The sequence below is a fragment of the Bolinopsis microptera genome, chromosome 5, assembly GCF_026151205.1.
Source record: "Bolinopsis microptera isolate Bmic1 chromosome 5, MBARI_Bmic_1.0, whole genome shotgun sequence".
NCBI lineage: Eukaryota > Metazoa > Ctenophora > Tentaculata > Lobata > Bolinopsidae > Bolinopsis > Bolinopsis microptera.
Window position 1 is genome coordinate 21,342,060 of NC_087076.1, and position 23,646 is coordinate 21,365,705.

General features: G+C 40.0%; 3 protein-coding genes and 11 non-coding genes across 14 annotated transcripts in view; 1 reads left to right on the forward strand and 13 right to left on the reverse strand.

The window, feature by feature from the left end:
* Positions 1-23,646, forward strand: part of LOC134814780 (ankyrin repeat domain-containing protein 16-like) — a 47,197-nt gene that overhangs the window by 520 nt on the left and 23,031 nt on the right. The window contains exons 2-5 of the mRNA XM_063823008.1: positions 10,492-10,568; positions 11,251-11,386; positions 11,691-11,794; positions 12,310-12,459. Of these exons, the coding sequence (XP_063679078.1) occupies positions 10,536-10,568; positions 11,251-11,386; positions 11,691-11,794; positions 12,310-12,459 (423 nt within the window). The 5' untranslated portion in view covers positions 10,492-10,535. The remainder of the gene's footprint in view (positions 1-10,491; positions 10,569-11,250; positions 11,387-11,690; positions 11,795-12,309; positions 12,460-23,646) is intronic.
* Positions 263-381, reverse strand: LOC134816188 (5S ribosomal RNA). The gene has a single exon (XR_010160374.1). It is a non-coding gene; the product is annotated as a 5S ribosomal RNA (ribosomal RNA).
* Positions 1,118-1,236, reverse strand: LOC134816199 (5S ribosomal RNA). Its single transcript, XR_010160384.1, has one exon. It is a non-coding gene; the product is annotated as a 5S ribosomal RNA (ribosomal RNA).
* LOC134816203 (5S ribosomal RNA) lies at positions 1,979-2,097 on the reverse strand. Its single transcript, XR_010160388.1, has one exon. It is a non-coding gene; the product is annotated as a 5S ribosomal RNA (ribosomal RNA).
* LOC134816204 (5S ribosomal RNA) lies at positions 2,836-2,954 on the reverse strand. The gene has a single exon (XR_010160389.1). It is a non-coding gene; the product is annotated as a 5S ribosomal RNA (ribosomal RNA).
* LOC134816178 (5S ribosomal RNA) lies at positions 3,697-3,815 on the reverse strand. Its single transcript, XR_010160366.1, has one exon. It is a non-coding gene; the product is annotated as a 5S ribosomal RNA (ribosomal RNA).
* LOC134816179 (5S ribosomal RNA) lies at positions 4,553-4,671 on the reverse strand. Its single transcript, XR_010160367.1, has one exon. It is a non-coding gene; the product is annotated as a 5S ribosomal RNA (ribosomal RNA).
* On the reverse strand, positions 6,130-6,248 carry LOC134816180 (5S ribosomal RNA). Its single transcript, XR_010160368.1, has one exon. It is a non-coding gene; the product is annotated as a 5S ribosomal RNA (ribosomal RNA).
* Positions 6,986-7,104, reverse strand: LOC134816182 (5S ribosomal RNA). Its single transcript, XR_010160369.1, has one exon. It is a non-coding gene; the product is annotated as a 5S ribosomal RNA (ribosomal RNA).
* Positions 7,841-7,959, reverse strand: LOC134816183 (5S ribosomal RNA). Its single transcript, XR_010160370.1, has one exon. It is a non-coding gene; the product is annotated as a 5S ribosomal RNA (ribosomal RNA).
* LOC134816184 (5S ribosomal RNA) lies at positions 8,695-8,813 on the reverse strand. The gene has a single exon (XR_010160371.1). It is a non-coding gene; the product is annotated as a 5S ribosomal RNA (ribosomal RNA).
* On the reverse strand, positions 9,549-9,667 carry LOC134816185 (5S ribosomal RNA). Its single transcript, XR_010160372.1, has one exon. It is a non-coding gene; the product is annotated as a 5S ribosomal RNA (ribosomal RNA).
* Positions 12,988-15,905, reverse strand: LOC134814774 (putative transporter svop-1). The gene is made up of 3 exons (XM_063822990.1): positions 15,594-15,905; positions 14,999-15,215; positions 12,988-14,748 (listed from the first exon to the last, which is right to left on the reverse strand). Exons 1-3 carry the CDS (start codon positions 15,852-15,854, stop codon positions 13,781-13,783), a joined length of 1,446 nt encoding a protein of 481 aa, XP_063679060.1. The 5' UTR covers positions 15,855-15,905; the 3' UTR covers positions 12,988-13,780.
* LOC134815690 (putative transporter SVOPL) lies at positions 21,093-23,522 on the reverse strand. The gene is made up of 3 exons (XM_063824251.1): positions 23,211-23,522; positions 22,601-22,817; positions 21,093-22,209 (listed from the first exon to the last, which is right to left on the reverse strand). Exons 1-3 carry the CDS (start codon positions 23,469-23,471, stop codon positions 21,239-21,241), a joined length of 1,449 nt encoding a protein of 482 aa, XP_063680321.1. The 5' UTR covers positions 23,472-23,522; the 3' UTR covers positions 21,093-21,238.

Here is a 23,646-nt window from a genome sequence, read left to right on the forward strand (position 1 = left end):
GGCTCAACGCCAAAGTGGTCACATGACCATCTCATGTTGCCGATAATGGCCTTTTCCATTAGCCACCTTAAAAGGGATGTAATTGGACGTGTTTGAGATGCAGCTCGATGCTGCCCATACTTCATCAGAGTGCTCTGGATATTGTCGACAGCATTTCGTTCCTTTCCTTTGAGAACAGAAAAGGGGCCTTTTTCCCCTTAAAAAAGTGTCACCCGAGTCTCAAGAATAGAAAGGATCCGTTGGTTGACAAATAATTTGCAAAAGGATACGGCACCGGGAATTCCCAGGCGGTCACCCATCCAAGTACTAACCCGGCCTGCAGTTGCTTAACTTCCCAGATCGAACGAGATGGGGTGTATTCAACCGAGTATGGCCGTATCCGACAGTCTTGAAATTACGGCCGCTACATTTACTTCGGTCAGTCGGTTAAAGTACGCGAAAATTAGGTTCATGGCGATTAGCACTTGATTGTAACAAGATTGGCTACTTTTTGGTTGTGATCACAAAACTTTAAACGTAATCAGACCCGACTCGGAGATGGCTGTCGGGATACATTGGGAGCTTTCTATCTTTATTATTGCATCGTTTATTAGAGCCCTCCTTGTGGAAGGCTTACCAAAAGATGTGAGGTCTGGTCTCCGGAGAGAACCAGTTACACATTGGAACTTAATCTTACCTCAAATTATTTGTTATATAGTAGTGTTGAAAGTATTAAAACTGCCGATTGAGTGGTGCTAGGCCTATTTGTATGTCAACCTAGCTCTTTCCTTGCACGGATCCATGGAAATTCTCAGAATCTTTCCTTGCTAGCCTCCAGAGCGGCAAGTAATGAGACACGTGAAGGTCACAAGATAGCACGGCTCAACGCCAAAGTGGTCACATGACCATCTCATGTTGCCCATAATGCCTTTTCCATTAGCCACCTTAAAAGGGATGTAATTGGACGTGTTTGAGATGCAGCTCGATGCTGCCCATACTTCATCAGAGTGCTCTAGAGATTGTCGACAGCATTTCGTTCCTTTCCTTTGAGGACAGAAACGGGGCCTTTTTTCCCAAAAAAGTGTCACCCGAGTCTCAAGAATAGAAAGGATCCGTTGGTTGACAAATAATTTGAAAAAGGATACGGCACCGGGAATTCCCAGGCGGTCACCCATCCAAGTACTAACCCGGCCTGCAGTTGCTTAACTTCCCAGATCGAACGAGATGGGGTGTATTCAACCGAGTATGGCCGTATCCGACAGTCTTGAAATTACGGCCGCTACATTTACTAGGTCAGTCGGTTAAAAAACGCTAAAATCAGGTTCATGGCGATTAGCACTTGATTGTAACAAGATTGGCTACTTTTTGCATTGGTTGTGATCACAAAACTTTAAACGTAATCAGACCCGACTCGGACGATGGCTGTCGGGATACATTGGGAGCTTTCTATCTTTATTATTGCATCGTTTATTAGAGCCCTCCTTGTGGAAGGCTTACCAAAAGATGTGAGGTCTGGTCTCCGGAGAGAACCAGTTACACATTGGAACTTAATCTTACCTCAAATTATTTGTTATATAGTAGTGTTGAAAGTATTAAAACTGCCGATTGAGTGGTGCTAGGCCTATTTGTATGTCAACCTAGCTCTTTCCTTGCACGGATCCATGGAAATTCTCAGAATCTTTCCTTGCTAGCCTCCAGAGCGGCAAGTAATGAGACACGTGAAGGTCACAAGATAGCACGGCTCAACGCCAAAGTGGTCACATGACCATCTCATGTTGCCGATAATGCCTTTTCCATTAGCCACCTTAAAAGGGATGTAATTGGACGTGTTTGAGATGCAGCTCGATGCTGCCCATACTTCATCAGAGTGCTCTAGAGATTGTCGACAGCATTTCGTTCCTTTCCTTTGAGGACAGAAACGGGGCCTTTTTTCCCAAAAAAAGTGTCACCCGAGTCTCAAGAATAGAAAGGATCCGTTGGTTGACAAATAATTTGCAAAAGGATACGGCACCGGGAATTCCCAGGCGGTCACCCATCCAAGTACTAACCCGGCCTGCAGTTGCTTAACTTCCCAGATCGAACGAGATGGGGTGTATTCAACCGAGTATGGCCGTATCCGACAGTCTTGAAATTACCGCCGCTACATTTACTTGGGTCAGTCGGTTAAAGTACGCGAAAATTAGGTTCATGGCGATTAGCACTTGATTGTAACAAGATTGGCTACTTTTTGGTTGTGATCACAAAACTTTAAAAGTAATAAGACTCGACTCGGAGTTGGCTGTCGGGATACATTGGGAGCTTTCTATCTTTATTATTGCATCGTTTATTAGAGCCCTCCTTGTGGAAGGCTTACCAAAAGATGTGAGGTCTGGTCTCCGGAGAGAACCAGTTACACATTGGAACTTAATCTTACCTCAAATTATTTGTTATATAGTAGTGTTGAAAGTATTAAAACTGCCGATTGAGTGGTGCTAGGCCTATTTGTATGTCAACCTAGCTCTTTCCTTGTGCGGATCCATGGAAATTATCAGAATCTTTCCTTGCTAGCCTCCAGAGCGGCAAGTAATGAGACACGTGAAGGTCACAAGATAGCACGGCTCAACGCCAAAGTGGTCACATGACCATCTCATGTTGCCGATAATGGCTTTTCCATTAGCCACCTTAAAAGGGATGTAATTGGACGTGTTTGAGATGCAGCTCGATGCTGCCCATACTTCATCAGAGTGCTCTAGAGATTGTCGACAGCATTTCGTTCCTTTCCTTTGAGAACAGAAAAGGGGCCTTTTTCCCCTTAAAAAAGTGTCACCCGAGTCTCAAGAATAGAAAGGATCCGTTGGTTGACAAATAATTTGCAAAAGGATACGGCACCGGGAATTCCCAGGCGGTCACCCATCCAAGTACTAACCCGGCCTGCAGTTGCTTAACTTCCCAGATCGAACGAGATGGGGTGTATTCAACCGAGTATGGCCGTATCCAACAGTCTTGAAATTACGGCCGCTACATTTACTTGGTCAGTCGGTTAAAGTACGCTAAAATCAGGTTCGTGGCGATTAGCACTTGATTGTAACAAGATTGGCTACTTTTTGCATTGGTTGTGATCACAAAACTTTAAACGTAATCAGACCCGACTCGGAGATGGCTGTCGGGATACATTGGGAGCTTTCTATCTTTATTATTGCATCGTTTATTAGAGCCCTCCTTGTGGAAGGCTTACCAAAAGATGTGAGGTCTGGTCTCCGGAGAGAACCAGTTACACATTGGAACTTAATCTTACCTCAAATTATTTGTTATATAGTAGTGTTGAAAGTATTAAAACTGCCGATTGAGTGGTGCTAGGCCTATTTGTATGTCAACCTAGCTCTTTCCTTGCGCGGATCCATGGAAATTCTCAGAATCTTTCCTTGCTAGCCTCCAGAGCGGCAAGTAATGAGACACGTGAAGGTCACAAGATAGCACGGCTCAACGCCAAAGTGGTCACATGACCATCTCATGTTGCCGATAATGGCTTTTCCATTAGCCACCTTAAAAGGGATGTAATTGGACGTGTTTGAGATGCAGCTCGATGCTGCCCATACTTCATCAGAGTGCTCTGGAGATTGTCGACAGCATTTCGTTCCTTTCCTTTGAGGACAGAAACGGGGCCTTTTTTCCCCAAAAAAAGTGTCACCCGAGTCTCAAGAATAGAAAGGATCCGTTGGTTGACAAATAATTTGCAAAAGGATACGGCACCGGGAATTCCCAGGCGGTCACCCATCCAAGTACTAACCCGGCCTGCAGTTGCTTAACTTCCCAGATCGAACGAGATGGGGTGTATTCAACCGAGTATGGCCGTATCCGACAGTCTTGAAATTACGGCCGCTACATTTACTAGGTCAGTCGGTTAAAGTACGCGAAAATCAGGTTCATGGCGATTAGCACTTGATTGTAACAAGATTGGCTACTTTTTGGTTGTGATCACAAAACTTTAAACGTAATCAGACCCGACTCGGAGATGGCTGTCGGGATACATTGGGAGCTTTCTATCTTTATTATTGCATCGTTTATTAGAGCCCTCCTTGTGGAAGGCTTACCAAAAGATGTGAGGTCTGGTCTCCGGAGAGAACCAGTTACACATTGGAACTTAATCTTACCTCAAATTATTTGTTATATAGTAGTGTTGAAAGTATTAAAACTGCCGATTGAGTGGTGCTAGGCCTATTTGTATGTCAACCTAGCTCTTTCCTTGCGCGGATCCATGGAAATTCTCAGAATCTTTCCTTGCTAGCCTCCAGAGCGGCAAGTAATGAGACACGTGAAGGTCACAAGATAGCACGGCTCAACGCCAAAGTAGTCACATGACCATCTAATGTTGCTGATAATGGCTTTTCCATTAGCCACCTTAAAAGGGATGTTATTGGACGTGTTTGAGATGCAGCTCGATGCTGCCCTTACTTCATCAGAGTGCTCTGGATATTGTCGACAGCATTTCGTTCCTTTCCTTTGAGAACAGAAAAGGGGCCTTTTTCCCCTTAAAAAAGTGTCACCCGAGTCTCAAGAATAGAAAGGATCCGTTGGTTGACAAATAATTTGCAAAAGGATACGGCACCGGGAATTCCCAGGCGGTCACCCATCCAAGTACTAACCCGGCCTGCAGTTGCTTAACTTCCCAGATCGAACGAGATGGGGTGTATTCAACCGAGTATGGCCGTATCCGACAGTCTTGAAATTACGGCCGCTACATTTACTTGGTCAGTCGGTTAAAATACGCTAAAATCAGGTTCATGGCGATTAGCACTTGATTGTAACAAGATTGGGGGGGGGGGGGGGGGGGGGGGGGCCAACCATATTAAAGTATATTAAAGTATATCCCCGGGTCAAAATCGGAAAAAATCCTACATTTTAATATACTTTAATATACCAACAATTAGAAGATTTATATTCTTCGTTAAGATTTACATGATGAACTATATTTTTCACTCAGATTCGCAAGATAAGCCTGTTTTAGGACTAGTACATGAATTTCCATCCAGATTGGTCAAAAATTGGCTGAGCTATGAGCTTTAAAAAATATGCCCATATTTGGGCATACGCTTTTGCCCAAATTCGCTTTTGCCCAAATTCGATAAAATTTCAATATTTTTTAATGAGACTAACTCTATGTGAAAGATATAACTCAGTGTTTGTTGAATATAGTGGATACTAAGTAAAAAGACTTCCATGAACAAAATTGGGAAAATTGCACATAATATCTCTGTTCGGAATACTAGCCAAAATGACTTCATTAAAATTGAAATAACTCCATCAGTTTTCAATATTTTTTCAAGAACTTTTTGGAATCGATTAAGAATTGCATTTCAAGCTTATTTTGGGTAACAATTTTCGATGTAGGCCTCCAAGGATAGGGATATATTAAAGTATATTGTAGGTATATTAAAGTATATTAAAGTATATCCCCGGGTCAAAATCGGGAAAAATCCTACATTTTAATATACTTTAATATGGTTGGCCCCCCCCCCCCCCCCCCCCCCAGATTGGCTACTTTTTGGTTGTGATCACAAAACTTTAAAAGTAATAAGACTCGACTCGGAGTTGGCTGTCGTGATACATTGGGAGCTTTCTATCTTTATTATTGCATCGTTTATTAGAGCCCTCCTTGTGGAAGGCTTACCAAAAGATGTGAGGTCTGGTCTCCGGAGAGAACCAGTTACACATTGGAACTTAATCTTACCTCAAATTATTTGTTATATAGTAGTGTTGAAAGTATTAAAACTGCCGATTGAGTGGTGCTAGGCCTATTTGTTTGTCAACCTAGCTCTTTCCTTGCACAGATCCATGGAAATTCTCAGAATCTTTCCTTGCTAGCCTCCAGAGCGGCAAGTAATGAGACACGTGAAGGTCACAAGATAGCACGGCTCAACGCCAAAGTAGTCACATGACCATCTAATGTTGCTGATAATGGCTTTTCCATTAGCCACCTTAAAAGGGATGTTATTGGACGTGTTTGAGATGCAGCTCGATGCTGCCCTTACTTCATCAGAGTGCTCTGGATATTGTCGACAGCATTTCGTTCCTTTCCTTTGAGAACAGAAAAGGGGCCTTTTTCCCCTTAAAAAAGTGTCACCCGAGTCTCAAGAATAGAAAGGATCCGTTGGTTGACAAATAATTTGCAAAAGGATACGGCACCGGGAATTCCCAGGCGGTCACCCATCCAAGTACTAACCCGGCCTGCAGTTGCTTAACTTCCCAGATCGAACGAGATGGGGTGTATTCAACCGAGTATGGCCGTATCCGACAGTCTTGAAATTACGGCCGCTACATTTACTTCGGTCAGTCGGTTAAAGTACGCGAAAATTAGGTTCATGGCGATTAGCACTTGATTGTAACAAGATTGGCTACTTTTTGGTTGTGATCACAAAACTTTAAAACGTAATCAGACCCGACTCGGAGATGGCTGTCGGGATACATTGGGAGCTTTCTATCTTTATTATTGCATCGTTTATTAGAGCCCTCCTTGTGGAAGGCTTACCAAAAGATGTGAGGTCTGGTCTCCGGAGAGAACCAGTTACACATTGGAACTTAATCTTACCTCAAATTATTTGTTATATAGTAGTGTTGAAAGTATTAAAACTGCCGATTGAGTGGTGCTAGGCCTATTTGTATGTCAACCTAGCTCTTTCCTTGTGCGGATCCTTTGAAATTCTCAGAATCTTTCCTTGCTAGCCTCCAGAGCGGCAAGTAATGAGACACGTGAAGGTCACAAGATAGCACGGCTCAACGCCAAAGTGGTCACATGACCATCTCATGTTGCCGATAATGGCTTTTCCATTAGCCACCTTAAAAGGGATGTAATTGGACGTGTTTGAGATGCAGCTCGATGCTGCCCATACTTCATCTGATTGCTCTAGAGACTGTCCATCAGTTCGGTCCTTTCCTTTGAGAACAGAAAAGGGGCCTTTTTCCCCTTAAAAAAGTGTCACCCGAGTCTCAAGAATAGAAAGGATCCGTTGGTTGACAAATAATTTGCAAAAGGATACGGCACCGGGAATTCCCAGGCGGTCACCCATCCAAGTACTAACCCGGCCTGCAGTTGCTTAACTTCCCAGATCGAACGAGATGGGGTGTATTCAACCGAGTATGGCCGTATCCGACAGTCTTGAAATTATGGCCGCTACATTTACTTCGGTCAGTCGGTTAAAGTACGCGAAAATTAGGTTCATGGCGATTAGCACTTGATTGTAACAAGATTGGCTACTTTTTGGTTGTGATCACAAAACTTTAAAAGTAATAAGACTCGACTCGGAGATGGCTGTCGGGATACATTGGGAGCTTTCTATCTTTATTATTGCATCGTTTATTAGAGCCCTCCTTGTGGAAGGCTTACCAAAAGATGTGAGGTCTGGTCTCCGGAGAGAACCAGTTACACATTGGAACTTAATCTTACCTCAAATTATTTGTTATATAGTAGTGTTGAAAGTATTAAAACTGCCGATTGAGTGGTGCTAGGCCTATTTGTATGTCAACCTAGCTCTTTCCTTGCGCGGATCCATGGAAATTATCAGAATCTTTCCTTGCTAGCCTCCAGAGCGGCAAGTAATGAGACACGTGAAGGTCACAAGATAGCACGGCTCAACGCCAAAGTGGTCACATGACCATCTCATGTTGCCGATAATGGCTTTTCCATTAGCCACCTTAAAAGGGATGTAATTGGACGTGTTTGAGATGCAGCTCGATGCTGCCCATACTTCATCAGAGTGCTCTAGAGATTGTCGACAGCATTTCGTTCCTTTCCTTTGAGGACAGAAACGGGGCCTTTTTTCCCAAAAAAGTGTCACCCGAGTCTCAAGAATAGAAAGGATCCGTTGGTTGACAAATAATTTGCAAAAGGATACGGCACCGGGAATTCCCAGGCGGTCACCCATCCAAGTACTAACCCGGCCTGCAGTTGCTTAACTTCCCAGATCGAACGAGATGGGGTGTATTCAACCGAGTATGGCCGTATCCGACAGTCTTGAAATTACGGCCGCTACATTTACTTGGTCAGTCGGTTAAAATACGCTAAAATCAGGTTCATGGCGATTAGCACTTGATTGTAACAAGATTGGCTACTTTTTGGTTGTGATCACAAAACTTTAAAAGTAATAAGACTCGACTCGGAGATGGCTGTCGGGATACATTGGGAGCTTTCTATCTTTATTATTGCATCGTTTATTAGAGCCCTCCTTGTGGAAGGCTTACCAAAAGATGTGAGGTCTGGTCTCCGGAGAGAACCAGTTACACATTGGAACTTAATCTTACCTCAAATTATTTGTTATATAGTAGTGTTGAAAGTATTAAAACTGCCGATTGAGTGGTGCTAGGCCTATTTGTATGTCAACCTAGCTCTTTCCTTGCACGGATCCATGGAAATTCTCAGAATCTTTCCTTGCTAGCCTCCAGAGCGGCAAGTAATGAGACACGTGAAGGTCACAAGATAGCACGGCTCAACGCCAAAGTAGTCACATGACCATCTCATGTTGCCGATAATGGCTTTTCCATTAGCCACCTTAAAAGGGATGTAATTGGACGTGTTTGAGATGCAGCTCGATGCTGCCCATACTTCATCAGAGTGCTCTAGAGATTGTCGACAGCATTTCGTTCCTTTCCTTTGAGGACAGAAACGGGGCCTTTTTTCCCAAAAAAGTGTCACCCGAGTCTCAAGAATAGAAAGGATCCGTTGGTTGACAAATAATTTGCAAAAGGATACGGCACCGGGAATTCCCAGGCGGTCACCCATCCAAGTACTAACCCGGCCTGCAGTTGCTTAACTTCCCAGATCGAACGAGATGGGGTGTATTCAACCGAGTATGGCCGTATCCGACAGTCTTGAAATTACGGCCGCTACATTTACTTGGTCAGTCGGTTAAAAAACGCTAAAATCAGGTTCATGGCGATTAGCACTTGATTGTAACAAGATTGGCTACTTTTTGGTTGTGATCACAAAACTTTAAACGTAATCAGACCCGACTCGGAGATGGCTGTCGGGATACATTGGGAGCTTTCTATCTTTATTATTGCATCGTTTATTAGAGCCCTCCTTGTGGAAGGCTTACCAAAAGATGTGAGGTCTGGTCTCCGGAGAGAACCAGTTACACATTGGAACTTAATCTTACCTCAAATTATTTGTTATATAGTAGTGTTGAAAGTATTAAAACTGCCGATTGAGTGGTGCTAGGCCTATTTGTATGTCAACCTAGCTCTTTCCTTGCGCGGATCCATGGAAATTCTCAGAATCTTTCCTTGCTAGCCTCCAGAGCGGCAAGTAATGAGACACGTGAAGGTCACAAGATAGCACGGCTCAACGCCAAAGTGGTCACATGACCATCTCATGTTGCCGATAATGGCTTTTCCATTAGCCACCTTAAAAGGGATGTAATTGGACGTGTTTGAGATGCAGCTCGATGCTGCCCATACTTCATCAGAGTGCTCTGGAGATTGTCGACAGCATTTCGTTCCTTTCCTTTGAGGACAGAAACGGGGCCTTTTTTCCCAAAAAAGTGTCACCCGAGTCTCAAGAATAGAAAGGATCCGTTGGTTGACAAATAATTTGAAAAAGGATACGGCACCGGGAATTCCCAGGCGGTCACCCATCCAAGTACTAACCCGGCCTGCAGTTGCTTAACTTCCCAGATCGAACGAGATGGGGTGTATTCAACCGAGTATGGCCGTATCCAACAGTCTTGAAATTACGGCCGCTACATTTACTAGGTCAGTCGGTTAAAAAACGCTAAAATCAGGTTCATGGCGATTAGCACTTGATTGTAACAAGATTGGCTACTTTTTGCATTGGTTGTGATCACAAAACTTTAAACGTAATCAGACCCGACTCGGACATGGCTGTCTGGATACATTGGGAGCTTTCTATCTTTATTATTGTATCGTTTATTAGAGCCCTCCTTGTGGAAGGCTTACCAAAAGATGTGAGGTCTGGTCTCCGGAGAGAACCAGTTACACATTGGAACTTAATCTTACCTCAAATTATTTGTTATATAGTAGTGTTGAAAGTATTCAAACTGCCGATTGAGTGGTGCTAGGCCTATTTTTATGTCAACCTAGCTCTTTCCTTGCGCGGATCCATGGAAATTCTCAGAATCTTTCCTTGCTAGCCTCCAGAGCGGCAAGTAATGAGACACGTGAAGGTCACAAGATAGCACGGATCAACGCCAAAGTGGTCACATGACCATCTCATGTTGCCGATAATGGCTTTTCCATTAGCCACCTTAAAAGGGATGTAATTGGACGTGTTTGAGATGCAGCTTGATGCTGCCCATACTTCATCTGATTGCTCTCTAGAGATTGTCGACAGCATTTCGTTCCTTTCCTTTGAGAACAGAAAAGTGGCCTTTTTCCCTTTAAAAAAGTGTCACCCGAGTCTCAATAATAGAAAGGATCCGTTGGTTGACAAATAATTTGCAAAAGGATACTGCACCGGGAATTTCCATATTATTTTATTAGAATTGCTATGTTTTAAGGAAATTCAGCTTGATTTTATTACAGGAGCTTCAGTAGACGCATTAAAACAAGGTGACTGGACCCCCCTCATGCTTGCAGCTGAAAAACAGAACTTGGAGATTGTAAGTTTTGCTAATGAACTACCGAAATTATAATTTTAAACACTCTAAATTATCTCAATGTTTTCATGTCATTTTGTTGGTCTTGACTCGTCGGCGCATAACGTACCCTAATTTTTGCACCGACAAATCTCCAGCAGTAGAGTCCCGGACCCGTCCGCGTCTTTTTGATCAGTCCCCTGACACTTAAAAATTAGGGGGGGGGGGGGGGGGGGGGGGGGTGGGGGCAACCATATTAAAGTATATTAAAGTATATCCCCGGGTCAAAATCGGGAAAAATCCTACATGTTAATTTACTTTAATATGGTTGCCCCCCCCCCCCCCCCCCCCCTCAAATTAATCTTAATTTCTAAAGAATTAGTTGGGCCTAATTGATTTGACTTTTTTTAAAAACCAAAACGTTTGTTTCCTCAATTCAGTTTATCACTTCCTAACCATCAGATAAAGCTGCTGACTGGCTTTTGCTTTTAGCTGTTGCCTAGTAACCGTTACCTAGTAACCGTTGCTTAGTAACCGTTGCATAGTAACTGTTTCCTAGTAACGGTTGCCTACTAACTGTTGCTTAGTAACTGTTGCCTATATACTGTTGTCAAGTAACTGTTGTCTAGTAACTGTTCCTTAGTTATTGTTGCCTAGTAACCGTTGCCTAGCAACTGTTGCCTAGTAACACTTCCTAACCTACCAGATAAAGGTGCTGGCTGAAAACGGAGCAGACGTTAAACTTACGAACAAGGACGGTTGGAACGCCTTCCACATAGCTGCTAGATCAGGCAAAGTGGAGGTGTTGAAGTACTTGCTAGAGTTAAACTCTGATCTCATAAGTAAGATTACAAGAACAACTGGCTTAAAATACTTAAACTACTTAAACTACTTACCTAATGTTACTTTATTGAGGCTTATGACTTCTCTTTCGGACTCGTCCCACCAAATTATCATTGATTAATTACCGGATCAATCTCTTTGTTTTCTTCTTCAATACATAATTTTCTATTGTTACTCGGCGTCAATAAAAGTTGGATAAAGTAGAACGTCCTGATAAACAAAGATATTAAGTTGTTGAGATGTAAAAGGTAACTGTAGTAACTGTAGTAACTGTTGCCCAGTAACCAAACTATTTCTCCCCAGATACAGTCAGTAAGAACGGCCGGACTCCGCTCCACTCAGCTGCTCTGAATAACTGTCACGAGGCTACTGATTGGCTACTGCTCAGAGGAATCTCTCCTAACTTGGTGAGGATCTTTAGTTGATTGTCTTCTCTCTTGTCTTACTATTGTTAGTGTTTTTTATAATATCATGGTCTCTCTCTCTCTCTGTTCTGGTCAACGGTTATCATGGTATATAATGGTATTTAATATTTGGTATAATATAATATTCATCTTGTGTCACTCTCACCGACCTCACCTGATTTTCCGTTTATCAAAGCTTTCTTTGGTTATAGAACTTTGAGTACGTACCTGAAATCTGGCATGTGGTATTTACGCTTCAATATGAAAAACAACCGTTTCTTAACTTCATTGTAGATCTTGATATTTTATTACTTTTTTCCAGTATATTTGACTAGAGTATGAAGTTTCTGAGATGTAACTGTAGTAACTGTTGCCTAGTAACTTTAGTAACTGTTCCTTATTAACTGTTCCTTATTAAATGTTGCCTAGCAACTGTTTCCTAGTAACTGTTGTCTAGTAACTGTTGCCTGCATACTGTTGTTTAGTAACTGTTACGCTTAGTAACCTCACTATCTCAGGTGGACAGTAGCGGACTAACCCCCCTAATGGACGGTGCGAGGATGGGACACGAGGCAGTTTGCGTTGTCCTGGTAACGCACGGTGCAGACCTACTCCAGCTGGACAACCTCAAGAGAACTGTACTTCACCACGTGACTCAAGCCGGCCAGGTACATGTTTATCATTATTATTTACTGTAGTAGTGATGTTATTTATATAGGAAATGTATCATACTATTACTGGTTATTCTTAACATCGGAAATTGATGACACTATGCGTCATGTGTGTGTGGTAATATAACAATTCTGGAAAAATGTAAAACGAGTTCCTTTTACAACGTATCTGTAGATGGTTTTATTTGGCAGCTGGCTTGCCTTACCCAGCAACAAGGCAGACTTAGTTAATTTGACTGTTTGAAAAGCGGATCACGTGCGCAATAGGTAACGCCTATTAGCGCTTGCAAGGCAAACATATGTCTAAGAATCTGGTATAAGCAAGTTTATCAGAAAGCTAACAATACGAAGGCAACAGTAACTAGGTAACAGATGTCAGAAAGGAACGTTATTCTAGTTCAGCTGCTGTTATTTACAGTATAGATTCTCTATAATCACAATCTATTGTGCATTTCCCTTTAAAACCCTTCTTCGCATCAGAAACAAACATTATAGGTTACTGAGTATTATAAATGAAACATGGTGTGTATTAACGTAATAACTTTCTTACAATTTCAAACATTTTGAACGAAACACTGTATTTACTACCCCATTACTATGCAATGCGACAAAGATGTTGTATAAAATATGACTAAATAGTTTACACAATACGGTGCCCATGTCTGAGCAGCTCTCCTCAAAATACTTTCTCTCCTCGGAGCAGAAAGTTAAAAACACGGCCACGGGTCTCACATGATCGAAAAATACTAAATAATGTCAACTTAGAGATAATATCAGTTTAACTGACAAAGAAAAATGGTGAATAAAATGTAGTATACATACAATAAAATTGATTTTATTGACACACCGAAAAAAACCAACTGGTTAAACCCAAAAAAAATAAATGGATACTCAAAAATAAATTACACAAAAAGACCTAGCCACTAACAATACCCAACAATTAACTAATACAAAATAGATCCTTAATCTTATCAACAGTGTACTTGTATCTTTACTGTTGCTAGGCAACAGTTGCTAGGCAACAGTAGATATTCAACAGTTGCTAGACAACAGTTACTAGGCAACTAAAGCAATAGGTTTTATTAGAAATACGGGGTGTTCAGTGTTCACGAAACATTGGTAAGGTTTTAAACATCTGTAAATTGATTTATGAAAAAGCAACCATACCAGCTACATTTAGCTTTCTTTGTAAATCGGTTAAAATGTTGTCACAACAGTCCATATATAAAATATTTTACATAGTTGTATAATGTATATAGATAATGGCCCAGAGTTGAGATGGATGCAGGAACTGAAGTGAGTAGAAGTCAAACTTACCTTACTCGATGTGAGTTCCTGCTGTTTCCTTTCCAAGAACACACAGACAAATACTGACAACAACAGCCGCGATTTGAGTAAATGCTAACACAATCCTTGGGTGGAGATTAAAGATAAACTGAGAGCAGGCAATACCAGCAGAGGCTCCCACCCTCCAAAAACCCAGCCCGACAGCTATTACAAACGATCTCACTTCTGTTGGGAAGTATTCCGCCCCCAGTAGGTACAGACCGAACACTATTTGTGCTGCAGCAAATTTAGATATTGTGAAAAATACGAAGGCGTATGTTTTGTTTACACATACGTACAAGGAGGCTGTAGCGATCAGTAGCAATAAAACTGAAGATTGGAAGGTGATTTTGCGGCCCAATCGCGTCTCTATCATCACAGTAGCTACTAAGACTCCCAAGGGCTCGAACAAGCTGATAATCCCCAAATCAAACAAAACAGATTTATCAAAATGGCAAGATAGCTCCACGGGCACTATTTCATCAGAACAGTAGCCTTCGTTGAGGAACCTTGGCATAGAGTAACTTATGGCATAGTAAATAAACGTAGCTGCAGCACCAAACGTAGTGATTACTATCAGGTTCTTTAAAAGCCCGTTTGATTTGATGTATGTTAAAGAACTGCAGCATCCAAGTCCGCTATTGTCATCACTCTTTTGTCCCCGTTTTAGTCTGACGGTCATGTTTCCCGCGGTACAGTTCAACTTTGCGACAGTTAGAAGAGTTCTTTCCGCTCTGTCCCAGTTACCCTTCTTTGCGTCAAATCTTGGAGACTCTCCCGCGATGGCCAAGAAGAGTATTGATGGCGAGAACATGATGGCAGTTCCTATCATAAGGCCTCTCCAGCCGTAGGGATCAACGACGAAATACGCCAAAGCACTTGTCAGTGACGCACCTATCCCCCACGCCAGCGAACCATATGAGACTAGAAAGCCTCTAATTTTAATTGTCGATATTTCCGCTGAAAAATAATAGAATGAGATGAAATGAAACACAGCTGACACTTTACAATTCAATAAAAATCAAATGCAATAGCATTGAATTGACATCACTATCAATGTACCATATCGTAAAAACGTGACTAAATAAGTCAGTAGAATTTGGCAAGGGTATGTCGGTTAACTCAATACATACCTGTGAGAGCAAGTTACTAGGCAACAGTTACTAAATACTAGGCAACAGTTACTAGGCAACACAGTACAGCTACATACCTGTGAGAGCAAGACCAGGACCTATTGATACCCCAATAAACACCCCAACAAGTCCCCGCAGTACAGCTAGATGCCAGTATTTTGTAGCAAGTCCACATAACAATCCTGCTATGGTAACTCCTATAGCTCCAGCTAGAGCTACTGGCTTCCTGCCAAATTTATCACCCGCTCCAGAAAAAAGGAGCGATGCCAGCGCCATGCCTATGAAGACGGTTATCTGAAAAGCAAAGTTTAGTTGACTAGGTGATCACGTGTTAGCTGACAAAATTAGAAAAATCGAAATACCCCGATTTACCGCTAAGTTAATAACTTTAAGAAAAATGTACTTAAAAATCGCTTTGAGTGGATAGATAATAGGCATTGTCATAAAGAAATTAGATGAATAAAGATTAAGATTAATAAAGATTATTAAGATAGATTAACGATATATTTTCAAGTATATGTTACCAGTCCTATATTTCATCATGAAAGTTTCTGGGATGACTAGATTAAACACTGCTGAGTATAAGTTTATCTTAATAGTGGGGTTCTTAAACTTCAATTTATTATTATTATTAAGACTTTAGATTAATAGAGATTAAGATTAATAAATTACCTGAAGAGCAGTAACCCAGAAAGTAGTGAGCTCCCACTCACATCTCACCATGATTCCAACTATTGACAAAATCATTATTTCTCCCCCTTCTAAACAGAACAACAAAAACGGTCCCAAACTGAAAAGAAATGTGCCACATCCAAATCCTGCTGTTTCCAATGCTTCATTTATATCTAGTTTTGAGTCCGGTTCTTTGGTGCTGTCATCTTCTTTATTCTGAAAGTCTTCCTTCAGCTGTGTATTCTCATCGGAAGTTTCCATTTCATCGCCAATTAACTGCTACTCTCTGCAACATAAACTGTAAAACTGAAAGAAGTGGGGTCAGACTTTTCATTTCATGTTCTAAAAGTAGTTTTAATCTTTGCGGCATCAGTTTTAGCGAATCTGAACGATTCAATGGATAAACGAGTCACAAGCAATTGATTTCACTGCACAAATGTTAGCAAATCTTTACGCGAAAATAAATTCCACAAATGAATGGTTTTACAGAAATGTTGGGACATCGCACGATGTATTAAACAAGTTAAAGGGGGGTATAATAAACAATTAATGATAACTCCTGACGAAATAGCCTTAACAATTTTGGCTGTAACGACGAATCTATCTGATGCACTACACAGAGCTGAACCACTATTGAAATGTAATAAAATACAGATATGTGATATTATGATAATGTAGATATTATTCAACATCACCTGACACCTACACGATTGCCAGTGTCTTATGTGGTAGAATGGGGGGGGGGGTACACTACACTGTTTTACACCAAACATAGAAGAAGGCAAAAGTGTAGTGTAAAAAGGTGTAGTGTAAAAAAGTGTAAAAAGTGACATTTTCCCTCACCAATGGTATGTTTTACCTTTGGAAACGTGCTGTGTGAAGACTGATCGGAAAATAATAGGAAAAAAGCAGATTTTTAGAAGATAATTTTGTTAAGTGTAATTAATAATGTAAAATAGTGTAAAAAAGTGTACCTTTTGTTACTACACTTTTTACTACACCATACACATACACAAAAACAAGCAAAAGTTTAGTTTGTATGTATAAAGTATGGTATCAGAGATATTTAAAAGTCAGTGTACATCGCCCGGTGGCTGAATTTTAAAATTTGCTAATAGTTGTTAACAAAATTTGGCTATTCAGGGATCTTGTTTTTCAAAGCACACTATGCTATTCAAGAAGCTTATACTGCAGATCTGCACTCATTATCAGGGGGGGGGGGGGGGGGGGGCTCATGTTTTGTGTCCGTTTTGTCCGTGCGGTACCCTATATTTTCAAGACGGACAAAAAATAGGGCGTACAAAAATGGACAAAAAAGTTACGGAAATAACATTTAGATGCTTCTTTTCTACACTGATTAGACTCATGCTTATCGGTTATCAGTATTTGTAACATTCAGTCGATAAATCACTTTCATGATTGAGGTTCGTATTATATTAATTATTGGTTGAAGTACAAATAATACAATCCTTTATTCCAACTGCAAGTCATGAAATGGAGGCAGATATGTGCAACTTTGATAAACATTGCTGACTATTAATTTACTCTCCGAAATTCTTTACTGTGATGGACCAGGGACAAAAGGATTTCGCGATTATTTTGGCCAAAAATCGCGATACCGCGAATTTTAACAGACTATACATTAAACTATAAATAAAATTTGTCGCAAATAATGGTAAAAATCGCGATTCCGTAGTCCGTACATGCCGCGATTTCCTTTGGTCCCTGTAATGGACCGTTGTCGTTTTGCTTGAGCCTTTTTGGTAATTTTAGACCCTGTTCAGTGTTCCTCTCCTTCTGGAGCTTGGTAACAGGTAAATTTGACTTATTTATGAGCTAGACCGTTACATCAACCGATAAAATACCCCCCACCCGAACCCACCCCCCCCCCCCTCTTGTGGTTATAAGTTTGTTCCGGAGTTGATAGAGGAAGCTCGCAAACTAGTAGTATTTAATGAAGATTGGCGAAGTTTACAGTTTGCAAAATCAGTAAAGTTGCGAACATTGTATCGACAGGTTCAACCATCAAAAGTAGCAGATGTGACTAAGGAAAAAATATATCGTGTAATAGTTGTAGAGCCTCAGTAGTTGTAGAGCCCCAATAGGAATTGCATAAATTTACATTATTATGATTATGACTGTCAAATATTCAACAATATCAATAAATATTATGAATATAATGACGGCCACCACTAGAATACCTTCAACCTAACAAACTGTAACAACTGATTCACTAGATTGTGATTGATAGACACAAACATGATCAAATCTGTTATTATAGCCAGGTTGATTTCTTAGCGATAACACTGATTGTATTTTAAAACAGCAACAACATTTTCTGGATAACACGATAAGAAGTTTGTTAATTACATCTATATAACATTATAACAGTTTAAATATAATTACGTGGCACATTTTAGGATTATTATTGTTGTTAATAAGCTTATTGTAGCCATATATTTTAGATTTTAATCGGTTAACTTCTTTCTACGACGTTTCTCATGGAAACGTCATTATGACTTTATGATTATGAATATCGTCCAACATATCTCATGTATAACTATATGCACGTGATAATTTTATGAAAGTTACTAATGCTACATTAATTTCATTGTTATATCCCACCCGGAATATTGGTCATGTGGCTAATAGGATATTAAGCAGTAAAACACCCTCTGTAGACACTAATGATTGAGCAGACTACACAACTCATTAAATCCGTCTGTTTCAATAACCAATCAAGTTAGAAGGGGGGGGGGGGAGGGTGACACGTCCGTCTATGTCCGCTTGTCTCATAGAATCCAAAAAGAAGAGGACAATAGCGGACAATAAAATCTGTCGAAATTCTGCCAAATTTGTTATAATTTGCTAATCTTTTAAACGACAGGGTGATAATTTTTCAAACAAAGTAACATTTTATGTCGTTCACCCTTTAGATCCTATTTAAAAGGTATTTTGAGGGCACGAACTCAGATGTTGCGGACTGATGTACAATCTACAATGTACATGGGTACAATATCTAGACCTATCAACCGGGCATGTTAGTTAAATACTTGAAGTTAGATCTTTATACCTCTTAAAGCGTAAGTAATCAAGATACAGGGGTTAAAATACCAAGATAATTGCGTCTTGATATATATATATATATACAGATAAACTAAACAGCCTGGAAACTGGAAAATGTGCCTCTTTTTTGAAACATGAAATCCCTAGAAATAGGTATGTGGGTTTCGAGACAATACCAGTTCAAATTAAAACGGGCAGGAATTCTTTGATCCTTCAATTATCAATGATACAAATTGTTTAAAATGGTTAAAAAGAGAAGATAAGAGAAGATAAGATAAAAAGAGCGGAATTCTACTAGTCAGAATTTCATGGGTATCAAATATCAATATCAGAACAGACTTGACTTACTGGTCTGTGCTTTGGAGCTCGGTTTAAGGGGAGGCATGATTTCCGAGATTAAATAACAACGGAAAGACTCGATAGAAAAATCACAGATTCACACAGCAATAGCAGCAAATCTGGGGAAACTTGGTGGACATTGACTTTTTTCACATAATTTGAGTATGTTGACTTCAACATTATGTTGCAGCTCATTGTGGTTAATCTCAATGTTGGAGTGATGTTTTTCTGGTGCACAAAACACTACAGTATGGTTATGTTGAATAATTGTGGTTAATGGGTCATCTATGTGGCCACTATGGTGGTTAAAATACCAGTTTTAGGGTTAACCACCATTTTTAGATATGATATTATGAACTGAGTAGTCATTATATTGAGATCATATCATGGTGCAACTATCACAAAAGTTTTCAAACCTCATGGGGGGCATTTTGTGGTCCTAATGGTGGTTAAATTTAAGATGAAAGGTGAGCTATAAATATTGCTCCGATTATAGATGTATAGTGGTGGTTGTTCATTTGTGCATGGATGATAATTTTTTATCACAAATGTGCAATTTAATAGTATGGTTGATTAGAGGTGGTTAATATTCGTAAAAAGTGCTAAAAAGATGGTTAAAATGTCAAAATTTGTTGTTAACCACCAATCAAAACATTATTAATGATTTTAGTCAACATTTTCTGGTCAACAAAGGACATTTGAAGGGTCTTGATAAAATTTTTCAAGAAATGTTGTCATAAAAGTGGTTAAAAGGGCTATATTACTTGCTAGGCTGTTGAACAAGGCATCTATTAAAGTGAAAATTAACCACAATATGAACTTCAGATAATGGTTTGCTATCCAAATGAGTGTATATTTGTTTGCAAATCCATAATTGACCCCAAGTTCATGCATTATGATCAATGTGCAGCTATGGTGGTTAAAATGTCTCGAAAATACCCTATATTTGCACTAATTAACCATTTTTAGAGCACATATTAGCTTTGTAAAGCTATAGCTGGCCATGCTACATTATCTAGATATAACTACCTGCTCATTTATATGACCAGAAACATTGCTGAGTCCTATGTTGTGTCCATCATGGTTAATAAAGGTCTAAAATTGACCAAAATCAGTGTTTTTGGTCGTTTTAACCACCATACGGCCACACATTTTGTTGCATTATCTTTAAAATCACTTATTATCCTCCAGCTATCTCTCATAATCAAATATCAAAACAAAATAAGGCACAAAAAGTTCGGAGGTTGCTGAATAATGGTTAATTTGTGATGGCTTCTGTTGACCGAAAGTCCAAAATAAACATGTTTTAACCACATTGAGGCCACATCTAAGGTTTTATGGTATTGGGACCATAGTCAAAAGTTTTGGGCACCTGAATGGTGACCTCTGCTTTTGAAATTATGGTGATATTTCAATGCTGTGCCATACCAGGTGGTTAAGTACGCGCTAGCGCGCGCACGCGTACAAACATGGTTTTTTTGATATACCACAGTTGGTGGTTAACTGTTCTACATCAAACCTTCACTAAAAGTATTGGGCACCATAGTGGTGACATAATATATAAAGAATTTAAGCCTAGACTAAATATGTTGGCCTACAGATGGTTAAGTACGCGCTAGCGCGCGCGCACGCGTACACTATAACATAAACAAATAAACCACTCCACAGACCACATTTATTAATTTTTTTAATTTCCTTCTTCAACTATGTGTCAATGAACCATTTTTGTTCAATAATGACCATCAATATTAACTGTAGTACTTATATCTTCACTGTAGTAAGGGTTTGGGTGTTAGAGGTATAAAAAATGTCCACTAACAAATCAGTCATTTTTCGACTACTTAACCACCTAACTCAGCACCATAATGTTCTGAGATTTTTTTCGTTGCACTATCATGAAGCTATGACATTTTTGGACCTATGTAAATAATCAGATTACTAAAATTCATAATCTTAGATTTTTAAGGGGGGGGGTTAAATGCTTCAAATTGGTGTATTTCAAAGTTTCCCCAGATTTGCTGCTATTGCTGCACAGAGTTTAAATTTTACGAGACACTCATTCGACAATGATCACGCAATTGAAAGGTCCTTTTTATATTAGTGAAATTGACCAAAAAATCTTCACCATTTCCAGCTTTCCAGATAACAAAGAAATAGAACAATAATCATTCCTTACAACTAACAACTTGTACTACAAAATTTAAAGATAACACCAAAAGAGTGGATAAGTCCACCTTGCCCTACTCGATGTGAGTTCCTGCTGTTTCCTTTCCAAGAACACACAGACAAATACTGACAACAACAGCCGCGATTTGAGCAAATGCTAGCACAATTCTTGGGTGGAGATTAAAGATAAACTGAGAGCATGCAATACCAGCACAGGCCCCTATTCTGTTAAAAACTAACCCAAATGAAACTACAAAAGATCTCACTTCAGTTGGAAAATACTCAGCCCCCAGTATAAATGGGCTTAGTCCAATCTGGGCCGCACTGAATTTCGATATTGTGAAAAACACAAATGAGTACTTGTCGTTTACACAGAAGTATAACGCTGTAAGAGCAATCAGTTGCAATAACGCTGATGATTGGAATGTCTTTTTCCGGCCAATGATCTCCATCAGTATAACTGCTACTAGGACTCCCAGGGGTTCGAATAAACTGATGACACCCAGATCAAACAGAACCGATTTATTGAAGATACAAGATTCATCTTGTGTCACTTTTATACCAGTACAGTATCCTTCATTAAGAAATCTTGGCATGGAGTAACTGATGGTGTAGTAGATGAATATTGCTGTAAATCCCAGCGCATAGACAACTGCCAGATCCGTCATTCGTCCAGTTGCCTTGATAAAGTTCAAGGCACCGAAAAGTCCGGTTTCCTTATTATAAGTGTCATCGTCATCTTCTACCCTTTTCAATTTGATGATACCGCTTCCGCTGTTGCAGTTGAGCTTAGCGATGGTTTGGACTGTATTTTCCGCTCTGTCCCAGTTTCTATTTTTAGCTTCAAATCTCGGAGACTCTGGCATGATGGCAAAGAAGAAGATTGATGGAGAGAACATGATTGCAGTTCCCAACATAAACCCTCTCCAGCCGTAAGGATCAACGACGTAGTACGCCAAAGCACTTGTCAGTGATGCACCAATCCCCCACGCCAGGGAAACATAAGAGATCAGAAATCCTCTCCATTTGACTGTTGCTATTTCCGCTGAAATTTATTTAAATTGAGTGTGGGACAGAAAAGTAAATCTATTTATATTGTTCTCCAATCTCCGCCATATCCCCGAAAATGCGTGAACAGTGATCGCTGATAATTATTGAATCGCCTATTGTATCGCCTTGATGAACAGTGGGTAACATACATTTTTTCATTAAGAAACCCTCGTACATTACAATACATATTACATAATACTTAGACTTTATTTCGTGCAGAGCACTCGCGCACGTGCGGGGATGCTAAGAGCACTCGATAGCCGAGATATTATGGTATCGACGTATCGTAATTCGTAACATTTTGGTGCTAACAGATACTGATCAAGCATTGTCATGAGCAATATTAAAGAATAAAAGTAGCAGAAATTATCTTGATCAGCGCTTACCTGTAAGAGTGATAGAAGGCCCCATCCCTATTCCCATAAACACCCCAACAAGTCCACGCAGTACAGCTAGATGCCAGTATTTTGTAGCAAGTCCACATAACAATCCTGCTATGGTAACTCCTATAGCTCCAGCTAGAGCTACTGGCTTCCTGCCAAATTTATCACCCGCTCCAGAAAAAAGGAGCGATGCCAGCGCCATCCCTATGAAGACGGTTATCTGAAGAGCAAAGTTTAGTTGACTATGTCATCACGTATTGGGTGTTGGCTGGCAAAATTAGAAAAGTCGAAGTACAGTTATACCCCGATTTACCGCTGAGTTAATAATATCAGGAGCTGCAGAATATCAAATCGCTTTGAGTGGATAGATAATCGGTATTGTGATAAAGAAATTAGATGAATAAAGATTAAGATTAATAAAGATTATTAAGATAGATTAACGATATATTTTCTAGTATATGTTACCAGTCCTATATTTCATCATGAAAGTTTCTGGGATGACTAGATTAAACACTGCTGAGTATAAGTTTATCTTAATAGTGGGGTTTTTAAACTTCAATTTATTATTATTATTAAGACTTTAGATTAATAGAGATTAAGATAAATAAATTACCTGAAGAGCAGTAACCCAGAAAGTAGTGAGCTCCCACTCACATCTTACCATGATTCCAACTATTGACAAAATCATTATTTCTCCCCCTTCTAAACAGAACAACAAAAACGGTCCCAAACTGAAAAGAAGTGTGCCACATCCAAATCCTGCTGTTTCCAATGCTTCATTTAAATCTAGTTTTGAGTCCGGTTCTTTGGTGCTGTCATCTTCTTTATTCTGAAAGTCTTCCTTCAGCTGTGTATTTTCATCGGAAGTTTCCATTTTATCGCCAATTAACTGCTACTCTCTGCAACATAAACTGTAAAACTGAAAGAAGTGGGGTCAGACTTTTCATTTCATCTTCTAAAAGTAGTTTTAATCTTTGCGGCATCATTTTTAGCGAATCTTAACGATTTAATGGATAAACGGGTGACGTCATACGTTTAAACTTGGGTTA